Source organism: Phascolarctos cinereus, unplaced genomic scaffold (genome assembly GCF_003287225.1).
Source record: "Phascolarctos cinereus isolate Bilbo 61053 unplaced genomic scaffold, phaCin_HiC Scaffold_1;HRSCAF=81, whole genome shotgun sequence".
Lineage (NCBI taxonomy): Eukaryota > Metazoa > Chordata > Mammalia > Diprotodontia > Phascolarctidae > Phascolarctos > Phascolarctos cinereus.
Genome location: NW_027555514.1, coordinates 14,646,590 through 14,661,252, shown reverse-complemented (window position 1 = coordinate 14,661,252; position 14,663 = coordinate 14,646,590). Strand labels below are relative to the sequence as shown.

Genomic DNA, 14,663 nt, shown 5'->3' with positions numbered 1-14,663 from the left:
GCCGCAGGTTCCCCACCTTTGGTCCAAGCTCTTGGAGACCTCCAAAGATGGTGACCCCATTGCCTCTTGGGGCACGCCATTCTACTTTGGGAGGAAACCTTTCATTGTTAGGAAGCTTCCTGACCTGAAGCTGTAACCTCCCTCTGCAACTTCTCTCCTAGGGCTCCTGTTTCTGTCCTCTGGGATCAAACTAACCAAGGCTAATTCTTCTCCAACACGAAAGTCCTCCAAATACCAAAGTCAGCTATTAGCTGCTCCCTGAGTGTACGCTTCAGGCTATATCCAATCCTCCAATCCATCCTCCTATATCACAGACTTAAGGCCCTTCTCCATTCTGCTTCCTGTCCTCTGGACACTCTTCAGGTGTGAACTTCCTATGTTGTGGCTCCCAGAACACAGCATGAGACTCCAGATAGATCTGACTAGGGCAGAGGATGGGGAAACTAATACCTCTCTATTCTTGGAAGCTAAGACCCTCTGAATTCAGGTTACAAGTTAAACAACCCAAGCTACCTCTCCAGCCGCCTTAGCCACCATCTCCCCTCAGCCCAGAACCCTAAGCCCAAGAACCCTGGAATAGTGATGCTTCTAGCCCAGTGCCCTCAGCCATTATCCTGGGAAGCAACTTCTATGAAAACAGAGCCTGGTAACTGACTGCTCCTGCAGGGTCTACAGCCACAGCTACTGAAGACTCAGAAAAGAAAGTTCTCATCACCCAAATTCATGGCCCTGTCAAATGGTTCAACATCAGAGACTGGGGATTTTATCCGTGGAAATGACTTTCAAGACAAGGCATTAACATCTGCTTTGCTGCTACACTCTAAGGACCACGAGACCTTCCTAGCTGACCTGCAGTTGAGATCTTCTCCCATCAGAATGTGAGCTCCCTAAGAGCAGGGGGTACACTGACTTTCCTATTTGTATCGCCAGAGCTTAGCACAGAGCTTTGCACACAGTGAGGGCTTCATTCATTCACTTATTCGCTTTTTCAGCTGCCACCTCGCACGACTGACTCATACTGAGCTTGCAGTCCATGAAAACCTCAGATCTTTTCCCACATCAATGCTCTCTCCCCAGGTCTCCACTATCTTACACTTGTGGAATTGATTTCTTGTACCCAAATACAAGACTTTCCATTGATCCCTACTGAATCTGATTTAGCCCAAGGCTTAAGTCTTAGTGTGGCTCAAACGTTACCTCTAAGCCACCCAGGCTGCAGAGATCTCTCTGCCTTTTTTCCACCATTGCTACTCATTTTGGACCTGCTTGAGTTAGTAATTTTCTTATTTGCATATGTCACCACCAAAACAAGACTGTAAGCCTCTTGAGGGTTGAGATCATATTTTCAGCTTCTTTATATAACCCACAGAACCTGGCACAATGCCCGCTCCTTACAGGCAATGGATATTATTTATATTATTTATATAAGAGGCTGCCAAGCTCTTCCCAAATCCAGCTCATCTCCTTTCTTTATCTTTCTCCTCCCCAAATACATACATACACACACACACACACACACACACACACACACACACACCCCTTCATGCCCTGCCCATGTGATACTCCCCACCCTCAAACCAACACTACTCCACCCCCTTCTGTTTGGCTGGTCCCAATCCTAGGCATCCCTTTGGCTGAAAATCTCCCTTCTCTACCCAAGAGCCATTGCCCATTGCCTTCCCTCTTGTGGCACTTATCATCTCAACTACTTTCTAATTCCAAAATCACAGACTCTCCGAGTTGAAAAGGATCTTTGAGACCACTGAGCCTAACCTTATCATTTTACAGATGAGAAAACTGAAGTCCAGAGAGGGTAAGAAAGTTTTCCCATGTTAACACAGGTAGCAAGTGGTAGAACTAGGATTTCAACTCTGGACCCTGCCCCACATCCTGCCATCTTTCCATTACACTGAGCTGCCTCCAAGAAGTAACTGTAAAAGCACAGCTGTATGGCTTCCTACGCTTGACAGTGAGTGGTAAGTGAGGTCACAGGAATTGCTACAATAGCTCGAAATCGACTCTCAATGTTGCTATACTGCTGACAAATTTAGACTACTAACAGGTATCCCCTCGTCCTCTAGTATCAACTAAGGCTATTTTCTTCACCCTGCCCACACTAGAAAGTACATCCTCCTCTTCCCAATTTCAAACTCTGCTGACCAGAATCCTCTTCATTTTTGAAGGTCCAACTTGAGGCCAGAGCCTCTTCAAAAATTTCCTTGATCCCCTCAGTCCAAAGAGAGCTCTTTCTTTTGGGAACTCTCTATGCACTTAATTACAAAACAAAATACAGTATTTTTATATAACTTGTCTTCTCCACCACACTATAAGCTCATCAAACAAAGGGGGTATCTCCATGGAATCTAAGGACCATTTATTAAGAGATTCCTGCATGCAAAACACTAGCTGGGCCATAAGCTAAACACAAAGGCCCTGTCCTCACAGAGCTTACAATCAAATAGGGAAAACAGGACACATACACAAACAGCTTTCTGTGTTTTGCATTAAAGGGTCAGGAAAGGTAGCCAGTTCTATGCACATTTCCTACTAGACAAGAGGCCAAATATGAACAGTTCTCAAAAGAAAAATGACAAACTATTAGCACACTGATAATAAGAAATGTCAATCAAAATAACACCGAGCTCTCACCTCAGTTCCCTGCAAATTGGCAAAGTTGCCAAAAGATGGGAATAGTCAGTATTGGAGGGGTTGTGGGAAGACAGGTTCGATGACAGTGCACTGTTACTGGTACAACCACTTTGGAAAGAAATTTGGAATTATGAAAATAAAGAGACTAAAATGTCCATAGCCTTTAACCCAAAGATTCCCTTACTAGGCTTATACTCTACTCCAAGGAGGTCACTGACAAAAAGAAAGTCTCTGTATATACCAAAATATTTATGATAGCACTTTTCATGAGAGCAAAGAATTAGAAACAAAGTAGATGCCCATTGTTTGGGCTAAACACATGGTGGTCTATGAGTGGAATGGAATGTTACTGTGCTGTAAGAAAGGACAAATGTGGTGAAGACAGAGAAGCCTAGACAGAAATCCATGAACTGAAGCAAAGTGAAGGAGGCAGAGTCAAGAAAAAAAATAGATACGACTCCAACAATGTAAATGGAAAGAATAATCATACACAGAAATCTAAACAAAGGTTGTAAAATTACAAAGAGCTTGAAAAACACCTCCCCCTCTGAAGAGGTGGGAGGTCAACAAATGTGCATATTTTGACTTTAATTATGCTGATTTCTTCTTCTTTTTTCCTTTGTCTTCAAAAATATCATTGATCATATGGGATGGCTCTCAGGGATAGAAGAGGTCGTTCTGTCTGCTCTGGCTAATCTCTCCTTCCTTCCTAATCTTGACCTTGGTGAATTAGTTCAACTCTACACTGTCTTAGCAGGCTAAGTTCCTTATTCTCTTGTCCTATCACTGTTCATGTCTTACTAAATCCCAACCTTGGATTACTCCTGCCATCCAACTCCTTTACTTCTTTTTTTTTTTGGCTAGGCAATGGGGTTAAGTGACTTGCCCAGGGTCACACAGTTTAGCTGCCCCCAACTCCTTTACCTCTAATCACATGGTGCTGAAACAGAACTAGAATAGCAATACTGTGCTGACTGGGGCAGCTACGTGGCGAAGTAGATATCGAGTGCTGGGCCTGGAGTCATCTCCCTGAGTTCAAATCTGGCCTCAGAGTGTGACCCTGGGTAAGTCACTTAATCCTCTTTGCCTCAGGTTCCTCATCTGTAAAATGAGCTGCAGAAAGAAATGCAGATCACTCCACTCTCTTTGCCAAGAAAATCCCAAATTGGGGGGGGGGGAGAAGCACCTAGGTGTTGCAGTGGATAGAGCACTGGCTGTGGAATCAGGAGGACCTGAGTTCAAATCCGGCCTCAGACACTTGACATTTACTAGCTATGTGACCCTGGGCAAGTCACTTAACCCCACTGCCTAGCCAAAGGAAAAAAAAAAAGAAAATCCCAAATGGGATCACAGAGAATCAGACACAACTGAAATGACTGAACCACAGCTAAATGAGTCTATTATGAAGTGATGTTAATCTCAACAGAGCCCTCAGGACAGAAAGGCAATCCTACTCCTCCTTCTTAGTTGATTACCTGTGCACCACCTTCCCCCACATAGCAGTTCTTCCAAAACTTTTCTTCTCTCAATAGCCAACAAGCATTTATTTACTATGTGCCAGCACTGTGCTAAGAGTGCTAGGAATACACATACAAGCAGAAAGAAGGACATACCTTCTCCAACCTCTCTACTGAAGACATCAACTCATAATTCAATGAAAACAAAATTGGGGTCATTCACCAAGAGCTTCGCCCCGCCCCCCCCCCCCCATCACTTCCCTGCCTGGGACATTATCCTCCATCACCTCCACTCCAGTCTCTGATGATGAAGTGGCTGCCCAAGTCAATCACCCGACATGTGCTCTCGCTCCCATCCCCTCTCCCACTCACTCTCTACCTTTCGCAGATTTTCAGATTCTTCCTTTCTATTAGTTTCTTCCTTGCTGCTTATAAAAATTCCCAAGTCTCTCCCATCACTTAAAAAAACCAAAAACACACTAGATTTGAATAGACCAGGGGTGGGGAACCTGTGGCCTTGAGGCTACATGTGGCCTTCAAGGTCCTTGGGCACAGCCTTTTGACTGAGTCAAAAAAGTTGTACAGACAAATCCTTTCATTAAGGGGATTTGTTCTGTGACGGTTGGATTCAGTCTAATGCTTGTTGTCCACTGATCTGGTCAGTCCACAAAGGAGCTGTGCAGATAACAGCCTCACCTATGCCTCCCAGAGAACAGGGCTAGCCTTTGCTTTTATCTTTAATGCCCCAGCCCAAAGCTTAGACCATATCTTTGAAAGCAACCCAGTCCCTGAATTTTCCCATCACTTTCAGCAGCCCAGATCACTGGCACCTCTGCCCAAGGCAACTGGCCCACCCCAGTCCACCTAGATCATCTAATTAGTTTACTTGCTATTCCTTTCACTGGGCCACCTGGCCCACCCCAGACTGCTTACCACTCCTTAATCCCATCCAGATCCTTTCACTTTCACTTTTGTATATAAGCATCAGTCTCACTCCCATTAAGCTGCAGGTTTACTAGGAACCCAGCCTGCTTCTATTGGTATTACAATAAACCTTGCCCCCAGACTTGCCCATGGAAGGTTTGAGTGCGTGGACATTGCGCTGTACCCTGATATTTCAGAGCTCCAAGCAACCCTAATCCACATGGGGGGGCAGGCTGCACATCAACTGCGGAACAGCTGAACAAATTATGTGTGTAAATGTAATGGGACACGACTATTTTGCCATAAGAAATGACGAAGGAGATTTCAGAGAAATCTGGAAAAACTCATATGATGTGATGCAGGATCAAGAGAGCAGACCAAGGGAACAATTTATGCAAATAAACAAGTGAGGCAGCTAAGTGGCACAGTGGATAGAGCACCAGGCCTGCCATCAGAAAGACCAGAGTTCAAATCCCGCCTTAGATACTTACTAGCTTGCGTGTGCCTCAGTTTCCTCAACTGTAAACTGAGGTTAATAATAACAACTCCCTCATAGAGTTTTTGTGAAATGAGGCATTTGTAAGTCACTTAGCAGTGCTTGGCAAAGAGCACATACTTAATAAGTCTTTCCTAATTTCTTTCCTCCCCCACCCCCACCTCTCTGTGACAAAGGATAACTGGGGAGGAAGAAAAGATATGTTTGAAAATGAAGGTGAAACTATTCCAAAAAGGAGAGGGGAAATAAGGAAAGAGCTAGGAAGTAACACTTGAGCTGGGTCCTGAAGGGGAGAGAGGAAGGGGGAGGGAGAGAACCACTGATAGAAAGATCAGTTGATTATGAAAGTCAGTTTTATCCTGCAGATTTTGAGCTTAACCAGGAGAGGTACACTGAAGGGATGGGAATGAATAAGACTGTCATGGCAGAGACTGGAGGAATAAGGGCTGGAACTAGAACCCAAGGAAGTACCCAATTAAGACTGAGGAGTCAGAGAAAGGACAGTGGAGAGCAACTTAGGATCTCAGTAGCCCAAAGGACAGGGCAGCATCAAGAAGGCACAGGGAGTCATCAACGGTCAACTGTTACTGTGAGGTCAGAATGGAGAGAGGCCAAGGAAAGGATACATTGTCCTCTACTTTGTATCCCTGATGCCTGCCATAGTCTTGGAACAGTGCAAGCATTTAGTAAACATTCACTTAATGGGATTTGGGGGTTTAGACCTCCAGCCTCCTGCCCTCAGCCTGCCAGAGACCACTCATTGCTGCCTGCTGTGAGAGCCACATGGCCATGAGATCTAGTGTGAGCACAATAAAGATACAGGAGAGCAATCCACACAAGATCGCAATAGAATTGGGAAAGCATCAGATACCCTCTGCTCTCTGACCAGCGCAGTCCTTGGCAGCTCAATAGTCAAGGAGGCTTCTTAAGAGGTGGTGGCCTGCAGGTGCAGGTGGAGGCCAAGCTCTCCAGCACAATCTCGTGGGATGGATGGGTTGATTTGCTCTGTTTAACAACCTTTCTGCCCTATGTAGGAGGGGTTGAAAATTGACAAGGATGTTTAAAAAAATATATCAATAAAATATGATGCACACACCTCTCCCCCCTGGGGGAGCTAATGGGACTTTCTCTGCAGCCATCAATCTTTAAGAAATTCTCTTCTGAATTTAGGTCTCTGGCTGGTCTCAGCTTCATGAGATTCTCCAATTTCTCTACTCTTTGCCAAATGCTGTTAAAAGAGGATGAGGATGATGAATGAGAAATTCCCTCTCTACTCCTGACTTACTTGGACCAGTTAAATATAATGCTGTGGCATCTTTGTTTTTCAACAATTTAGTTCTCTAATGGTGTTCTACTCTTGCATCTCAGTGCCTCCGATGCCAGCAAGGGCCAAACGACCCTCCATGGACAGGAGCATTATGCTAACTCGGGCCAAACACCAGCCCCTAGCTTGGAGAAGCAGCCTTTGAGAAAATACTCTTGCTGGAACTACTGGAGAAGATTATTTAGGGTTTTTTCCTTGCCATTTTTACCTTTCTGCATCTAAGCAGCCTGATTTTAACTCAGAAGCCAGTCCTAAGCAGAGTTCTGCCACTTAGCACCAGCAAGGCCTTGGTGATGCTACTTCCCAAGGTCAAGGCTGGGGGTCTGTTTTGTCATTTGAGAAACAAGGGGCTTGGAACAGGAGACCCGTTAAACCTCCCTTCCAGTTCAAAATCCCCTGGACCTTGAGAGTTCCCCTAGTCTGACTCTCTTAATTATAATCAAGGAAACTGACCAAGATGCCAGTTAATTTCTCTTGCTAGTTGATGGCACTGAGCAGGAGCTGTCCCTGACACTCAAACTACTGGGCTTTCCAGTCAACTAACGTAGTCCCCATTTCTTCCATAAAAGAAAGGTGAAATGTTGAGGCTTTTTTCCTTTTTTTAAAGAAATCAAACTTTTGTCCCTTATGAAAAACAGGAAATAATTGAAAAAGCAATGTCTACGGAAGGCTTTCCCTCTCCCTCATTTACCTTTGATGTTCTGGGAAGTTTGTGCCTTGGCAGGAATTCTTTGACTAAGGGAAGAGGGAGGGAATTGGGAGGCATTAAGGCAGTGACACTCTCAACCCCATTCAAATTATAAGGGCTAGTTAAAGAAGGTTAGCTGGACTTCTGCCTAGCCAAGTCAAATACCAATGAAGTACCTGCTTCATGTAAAACTTAGCCAGTGGGGTGATTCTCAAAGAGTATACTCTCTACTTGAAGAATGTAACCTGTAGAATGTCTATTCTGATGGTGCCGAACAGAAGGAAATGTGTGTGTGTGTACATATACATACATATATATATATATATATATATATATATATATATACATATATATATACATATATATATACATATATATACACACACACACATATATAAACAAAAATATTTATATATTACAAAATATATTTATGTATGCATATAAATGTGTGTTTATATATGTGTATACATACACATATAGAGATAGAGACAGAGACAAAGAGAAAGAGAGAAGGAGAAAGAGAGTGTATGTTGGTGATGGCCCATGCCCCTTTCCATCAAAAGACTCTCCAACATTTGCTGCTGGGCAATTCTCCCCACCTGGACTCTACGGTACAACCTACACAGACTTGAGATCTAGTTCACTGATTAAAGAAGATCATCTGTAAAGCAGTGAGTCCAGTGCTTGGCTAGTAGATGCTTAACCTAGGCTTGTGCCCTTCCCTCCCCTTCCAATTTTTGCTCCTTTTTTCTCTCATACTCATCTTCTCTCCTCAAAATTTTTCTATGTTATTAGATTTATCTAGATAAAGCAGAGGGTTCTCAGCCTATAGTCTGCAGGACTCTAAGAACTATCAGGGGGAAAACCCCTATACCTCTATTTTCACTAATCTCTAACTGAAATTTAGCATTTCTTTCAAATCTTTAGCAACCTACTTCTGAGAAGGGGTCCATAGGCCTCAGCAGACTGCCCAAGGGGTCCAGCATGCTCTCGTGCCTGCACATAGACACACACACAGAGTTAAGAAGTCCCGAGCTTGAGTGAACCAGATCCACAGAGTGGATGAAGGACCCTTGGGGGGTGGGTGGGGGTCCCTGTCTCTTTCTCCAGTCTCCTTGTTTCAGATGAGGAAGCTAAGACAAATTAATCACCTTGCCAGAAGCAGTGAAGTACATGCCAGAGCTTCTGTCATGGCCCATTCAAATCTCTCCAAAGATATCTGGAGCAAGGCAGACAGAAAACAATGGAGAACAAATGTTCTGCCATTTTGAAACAATGGTGCTTCTATGTATTTATTGCTCTTAAAACACACACACACACACACACACACACACACACACACACACACACACACACACCCCCAACAACAACTAAGGAAAGCTATCTAATGGTCAGCATTTCCTCAGATCTCTCTAACCTGCATACTAGTTTCAGCCACATTTCTTTAAGAAGTCATGTAAAAACATACAGATACAATGATAAAACTGGGCCCATCCTTCAGGTCCCCCATCTCCCTGCTAGGCCATCTCTGCTGAAAGAAGGGATGTCACCTCAGTGGCCCATCATTGGCTGATGGGGACTCTCCTGCTATCTACCAGCGACCTGGGCCATAGGGGACTGTTAACCCAGAGCTGAGCCTCTTGGCACTGAGTGAGGCTAGTCCTCCAAAGGCAGATTGTCCAGCGGCGTGCCCCAGAGCACAGGGGCATGGGAAGGCCACATTGTACCAAAGGGGACTTGTGTGAGAGAAAAACAGTATTCGGTGTAAAGCAGTTGGCCAAGCTGTACAAAAAGATTTGTATCTGCTTCACTTCTAGTAGTGAAGGCTAGAAGCCCCTCTGTGACCAAAGAGAGGGTGACAGGAGATAAGGAGGCCTGTGTTGTGTGTGACAAAATGTGACTGCACAGCCCAAGTAACAAGTCTGACACAAAGCCACAAAGAAAGCTAAAGAGTAAGAACCCGCGGCGCCAATGGGGGAGACCGCAAGGGAACAGAGAACAGACAAGGTTTGGTCAAGTGTCTGGCTTTTATTGAAACATAAATAGTTGGGATCTGTAGGTTTTATTTGCAATTCTGTTCCTTACTTTGCCTGAGATTGGCAATGTTTAAAAAGTGTAAAACAAGTTAAAAATTAAAAAGTGATGTCCCTGTCGGAGTTATGAGCCGATAGGGTTCCATGTCCACACCCACGGACGATGGCTCCGGCATCTTCTGTGGGTCCAGCTCTGACAGGGGAGCTTTTGGCCTGATCTTGCTGGGACCCAACGCTCCGAGCCACTTTCCCAAGGCTCCTTGCCATGCCAAGCCAGCTTTCTAGGGCTGCTGCATTTGTTGTCTTCCCCCAGCTGAATGTAAGCTCCTTGAAGGCAAGGACCGGCTTCCTCGCTGGCATTTCTATGTCCAGTGTTTGGCCTAGTACCTGATATAAAGAAGAGCTTCATACATCTAGCTCAGTTAGTGAACTGGGTACCTGGAGAGACATGGCACTGACGTCAGGGACCCGCAGGCCCCACGCACAGGTCACCCACACAACCATTTCAATCCAAACAGAGGAGCCCTCACCTGATAACACCCGAATCCCAGAAATCGCTGCATTCAGACCCTTTGTCTGTAGGATCTAGCCCACACCACAGGAAAAGCGTCCCTACAACAGGTAGGCACACATTCAGCCGAGGCCTAAACAACGTGGGTGAGTGGGAAGCTATCTCAGCACCAGGCCTGGGACAGCTCTGGGAGATTGGTGCAGCTCAGACAGCCTGGAACCTTGTCCTGACCCCAAGCACTAGGTGACCTGGTTGCTGTAGGGACCAAACCACGCAAATCCATCACTCTTTCATATGACAGCCCTTCGTATACTGGAAGAATGTACCAACCCCCTCACCCCCATACTTCCACGATTCTCTTCTTTAGGCAGAACATTCCCACTTTTTCAAGTAGCCTCATTTGACACGGACTCAAGGCCCTTCACCCTGCTAGGTACCCTCCTCTGGATGCTCTCCTGCCTAAAATGTGGTGCCCTGAACAGAACCCCCCTTTCCCCCACATTCCAGGGTAGAGAACAGCTGGCCCAGCTATCTCCTCTCCCAGCCTGGACACCCTCTCTGTGGCCTGCCAGGGCAGTGATCAGCTACCTGCCTACTAACATTCCTGTGGCTTTTCCAAATGAATTGCTGCCCCATGGCTCTCATACCTTAAAGGAAACTTCTTGACGCTCACCTCCTGTGTGATGTGGGGCAAGTTAGGTAAGCCCCTTAGGCCTCAGCCTCCCTCTACACAAAGCAAAAGGGCTACATGAACTTCAAGTCCATCGGCTCTAGGAACAGAGCAGGAATTGGCACCCAAGCCAGGGTGCCCCATGGGCACCAAGTGTATAAGCAACAATGAAGAAGAACAGATTTGATGTCTTCACAGAAGTCCTACTGTCTACTGTCCTACCACGGTTCATGTTCCTACTTTCCATTGGTAAAAACAATGCAAACAATGCAAACAATGCCAAAGGAAGACAACCATTGCAAACCTCATCTCCTGCTTCTATCTGGAGAGTACTGAAGCTGGTGGCGGCAGTACAACTCCACAAACATTTATTAGGTGCCTACTGCGTACACTGGGGGCCATCCCTACAGCCCAGTCCTGGGCCCTCAGCTCTACTCTCTAACCCTAACCCTTTCTTAGCAACCTGCTCAGCATCCAGGGGTTGATGGAGCTCTGTGCAGATGACTCCCAGGTGTCCACATCTGGCTCTACTCTTTCTTCTGAGCTTCAGTCCCCCCCTGCCAACTACCAGTCTGTTGGACACCTCAAACTGGACATCCCGGAGTCATTCGAAGCTCAACAAGCCCAAAGCAGACTTCTCATTCTCTCTCCCCTTCTAAAGCCCCTGTCCTGTACTGGGAATAGAAAGATGAGTCCCTTCCTCAAGAGGCTCCTTCTACAGTCAAGGAAACATACGGGCATAGCTACAGTTCAAGAATGTGACCTGTGAGTAGTGCAGGCCACACGCTGAGAGGTGTGTGGAGGCTGACCAATTTCTGCCACTGGGTACAGGGAAAGCTTCCGGAAGAAGGTGACCCTTGAAGACAAAGGTTTGAACAGACACATGGGAGGTGGATGAATTGGAAGGAGAGTCCATTCTGGGCCTGAAAGGACAGTAAAAGGAAAGGCTTGTAGATGGGTAAAGGCCCAGTGAGAAGAGGATTGTGATGAGCCCAGTGTGGCTGAAACAACATTTGTCCTGGAGAGCTGTTCCAGATATCTGCCATGGGATGGATGGTTAGAGGTAGGGCCTTGAATGTCAGGGCAAGTCTGAATAACAGCTCATAAGTGGAGTGCTCTAAAGTCTATACTCATCACCAGAGTTTATTCCAAAACACACCTTCATTTCTCTTCTGTCCCAGGGAGAAAAGATGGTACCTGGGAAACAAGACTGTTTCCATGAAGCACCACCACGTTCATTAGTGAACGTTTCTGCTCTTGATAAACATAAACAGAAAGGTTTGTTTTTAACTGCTACCAACATTCTCCTTCCCCCTAGTGCCCCCATCAATATTTAGTGGATTAAAGAAGCCTTTCCTAATTCCCTCCCTGGCAGCACTATGAGAAACATGTCCAAGATCAGAGGCCTATAGATCTAGAACTGGAGGGGACCTTAGGAGCAGGAAAAAGGGAGCAGTGAAATTACTTGTCCAGGGTTACACAGCTAGGGCGTGGGAGAGGGAGGACTCAAATTCTGGGCTTCTGATGCCAAATCCATGGTTCCATGGCACCATCTGTCAGCCCTGGGGTAGGGAAAGAGCAAGAAACCCAAGCCACCTGGGCATCAGCTCAGGGACTCGGCCGCTCTCTAGCCAAACGAAAGAATGTAAGCTCTCCGGGGTCAGGGTCTGTTTCCCTTTGCTCTTTGTACAAGCCCCCTCCCCCAAGAATGTAAGCCCCCTGAGGACAGGGTCTGTTTCACTCTGCTCTTTGTATCCCCCCACCCCAAATAAGCTCCCCGGGGTCAGCTGCATCCCCCACTCCACGTAAGTTCCCGAGGTCAGGGGTCTGTTTCCCTTAGCTCTTTGTATCCCCCCACCCCCTCTCTATGTAAGCTCCCTGAGGGCAGGGTCGATTTTGTTTCAGTACGTGCAGCACCCAGAGTGTGTGCCTTTTTTTGTTTTTGTTTTGTTTTAAACAACCATAAACGCTGGTTTGACGCAGAGCTCTAGACGGGGGTCGCAAGGCCTGAATTCGAATCCCAGTCGGGCCTCTCACTCCCCGGTTGACCTTGGGCAAGTCAAGGTCCCTTCTCGCTCCAAGGCCGGGAGGCTACGACGCGGCGCGTCCGCGGTGCCCGAGGGTCGCCTTCTGAGGTCCGACTCCAGGGTAGGGGCGGAAGGGGAGGGGGCAGCGCGAACCACGCAGAGTTAAGGGGCCGCAGGGGAGGGGAGCCCCAGCCTTGCCCCTCCCCCTCCCCGGCCCTGCCCCTCCCCCTTCCCTCTCCCCGGCCCTGCCCCTCCTCCCGGGGGCGGTACCTGTTTCCGCATGTTATTCATGACGCCCATGAAGCTCGCCAGCAGCTTGGCCTCCTCCCGGGCCGCGAGCTTTTTCTCGGTTTTCTTCTTGTTGCTTTTTTCCGCGCCGGACGCTGCCATCCTCCCTGGGCACACGCGCGGCACGACCCCGCGCGCACGCGCACACGCGCACACGCATACACACGCACGCACACACACTCACACTCACCCGCACAACCCCGAGAGCGGCCGATGGAACGCCCCGGGCCCTCTCCCCCGCCCCTCGGCCCGCCCCAGGGCCCCTCCCGCCCCCGCCCCTTAGAACGCGGCGGCGGGCGACGCTGGGCCGGCCGAACGCGAGCCCGGCCGCCGAGTCTGCGCACAGGGTCTCCCGGAGGGCCCGGGGAGAGGAATAAAGGGGGGAGGGCCCGCCGCGAACCCACGTCACCGCCGGGCGCAGGCTGCGCGGGCCGGGCCAGGCCTCTCGCCTCCCCCGAGTGGGGACACTGAGGCCGAGGGCTAGGGCCCTAGGAGGTCATCTGCTCCAACCCCGCCCCATTGCAGATGGGGAAACTGAGGCCGAGGGGAGGGGGGGAAAAGCCCTTGGAGGTCATCTAATACCCCTCAATTACAAATGGGGAACACGAGTCCCCTGAGTTAAAGAAAAATCCAGTGCATTTCCCACCACATGTCACTGGTAGCTTCTTTGCCTGGAAATGCAGAATTGGAGTCCAGGGTCCTCGGGTGGTCTTCCAACAACAGCCATTCAAATTCAGGGAAACCGAGTGAATCATTTTGTTTTGGATGCCGAGATGAAGGCAATGGGGCTGAGGGGTCAGAAGATCTGGAGGAGGGAGAGGGATCTCAAGTGGCCTTTTCCGGAGGCAATGAATCTTCTCTTGAGCTAATAACTTTCCAGTCTGCTTCCAGTCTAGTTGGAACCAGAATAGCATTCCCACCCTAAAGAATGTTGGTATGAATGTCATGTAGGGTGTAAGGCCAAGGGCAGGGAGTACAGGAAGGGCTGGTAATACTAAGGATCTGTCCCCAGGAAGGGCTGGTTTTGAAATCAGAGGGTCTGGGTTCAAATCCTTATGACCTATGTAACCCTCGACAAGTAACCTAACCTCCCAAATCTTAGTAAACTCGTCTGTAAAATGGGAAAGTTGGCCCAGAAGCTGGGGGCCTTTCCCCATCTAAATCTATGGTTGGAAATTGCAGAGGGAGTGGACTTTGATGCAGTCTAGGGAAAAGCAAAGTGGAATGCAAGGCTCAGAAGGTAGTTGGCCCCTGCTCACAAGGTTTCAGCTAGGAGTTGGATGACTCTAGGTCAGGTTGGCTGGAGGAGGAGGAGGCCCCAGAAGCCTCTTCCAATCCTGAGATTCTGAGAACCAAAGACTGAAATTTATGAAATTCCTAGAGTGCCATGTTATATGTGAAGGTAACTTCAAGGCATGGGGAGGGGGGCAGCAAAATAATTCCTTTCTTAATCTAAAGAAGCACAGAAGTTTCATAGTCATACCCACTGGTTACACCCTCCAGGCACAAGTTTCACATAGATAAGCTGAAAGTTTCCAGGGCATGGTCTGTGCTCACACTGTGTGTGTAGTCGAAATAAAGCTCCAACCTCTCCCC

The 14,663-nt window shown here is 47.6% G+C and overlaps 1 protein-coding gene and 1 long non-coding RNA gene across 2 annotated transcripts in view; both read right to left on the bottom strand.

Annotated features, from left to right (window-relative positions):
- The window catches only part of KLHL7 (kelch like family member 7), a 50,835-nt gene extending 37,512 nt beyond the window's left edge, over positions 1 to 13,323 (bottom strand). The window contains 1 exon segment of the mRNA XM_078150801.1: positions 13,050 to 13,323. Within this exon segment, the coding sequence (XP_078006927.1) occupies positions 13,050 to 13,169 (120 nt within the window). The 5' untranslated portion in view covers positions 13,170 to 13,323.
- On the bottom strand, positions 9,872 to 13,013 carry LOC144456255 (uncharacterized). Its single transcript, XR_013485178.1, has 3 exons — positions 10,730 to 13,013; positions 10,102 to 10,337; positions 9,872 to 9,958 (listed from the first exon to the last, which is right to left on the bottom strand). It is a non-coding gene; the product is annotated as an uncharacterized LOC144456255 (long non-coding RNA).
- Positions 13,324 to 14,663: the final 1,340 nt, after the last annotated feature.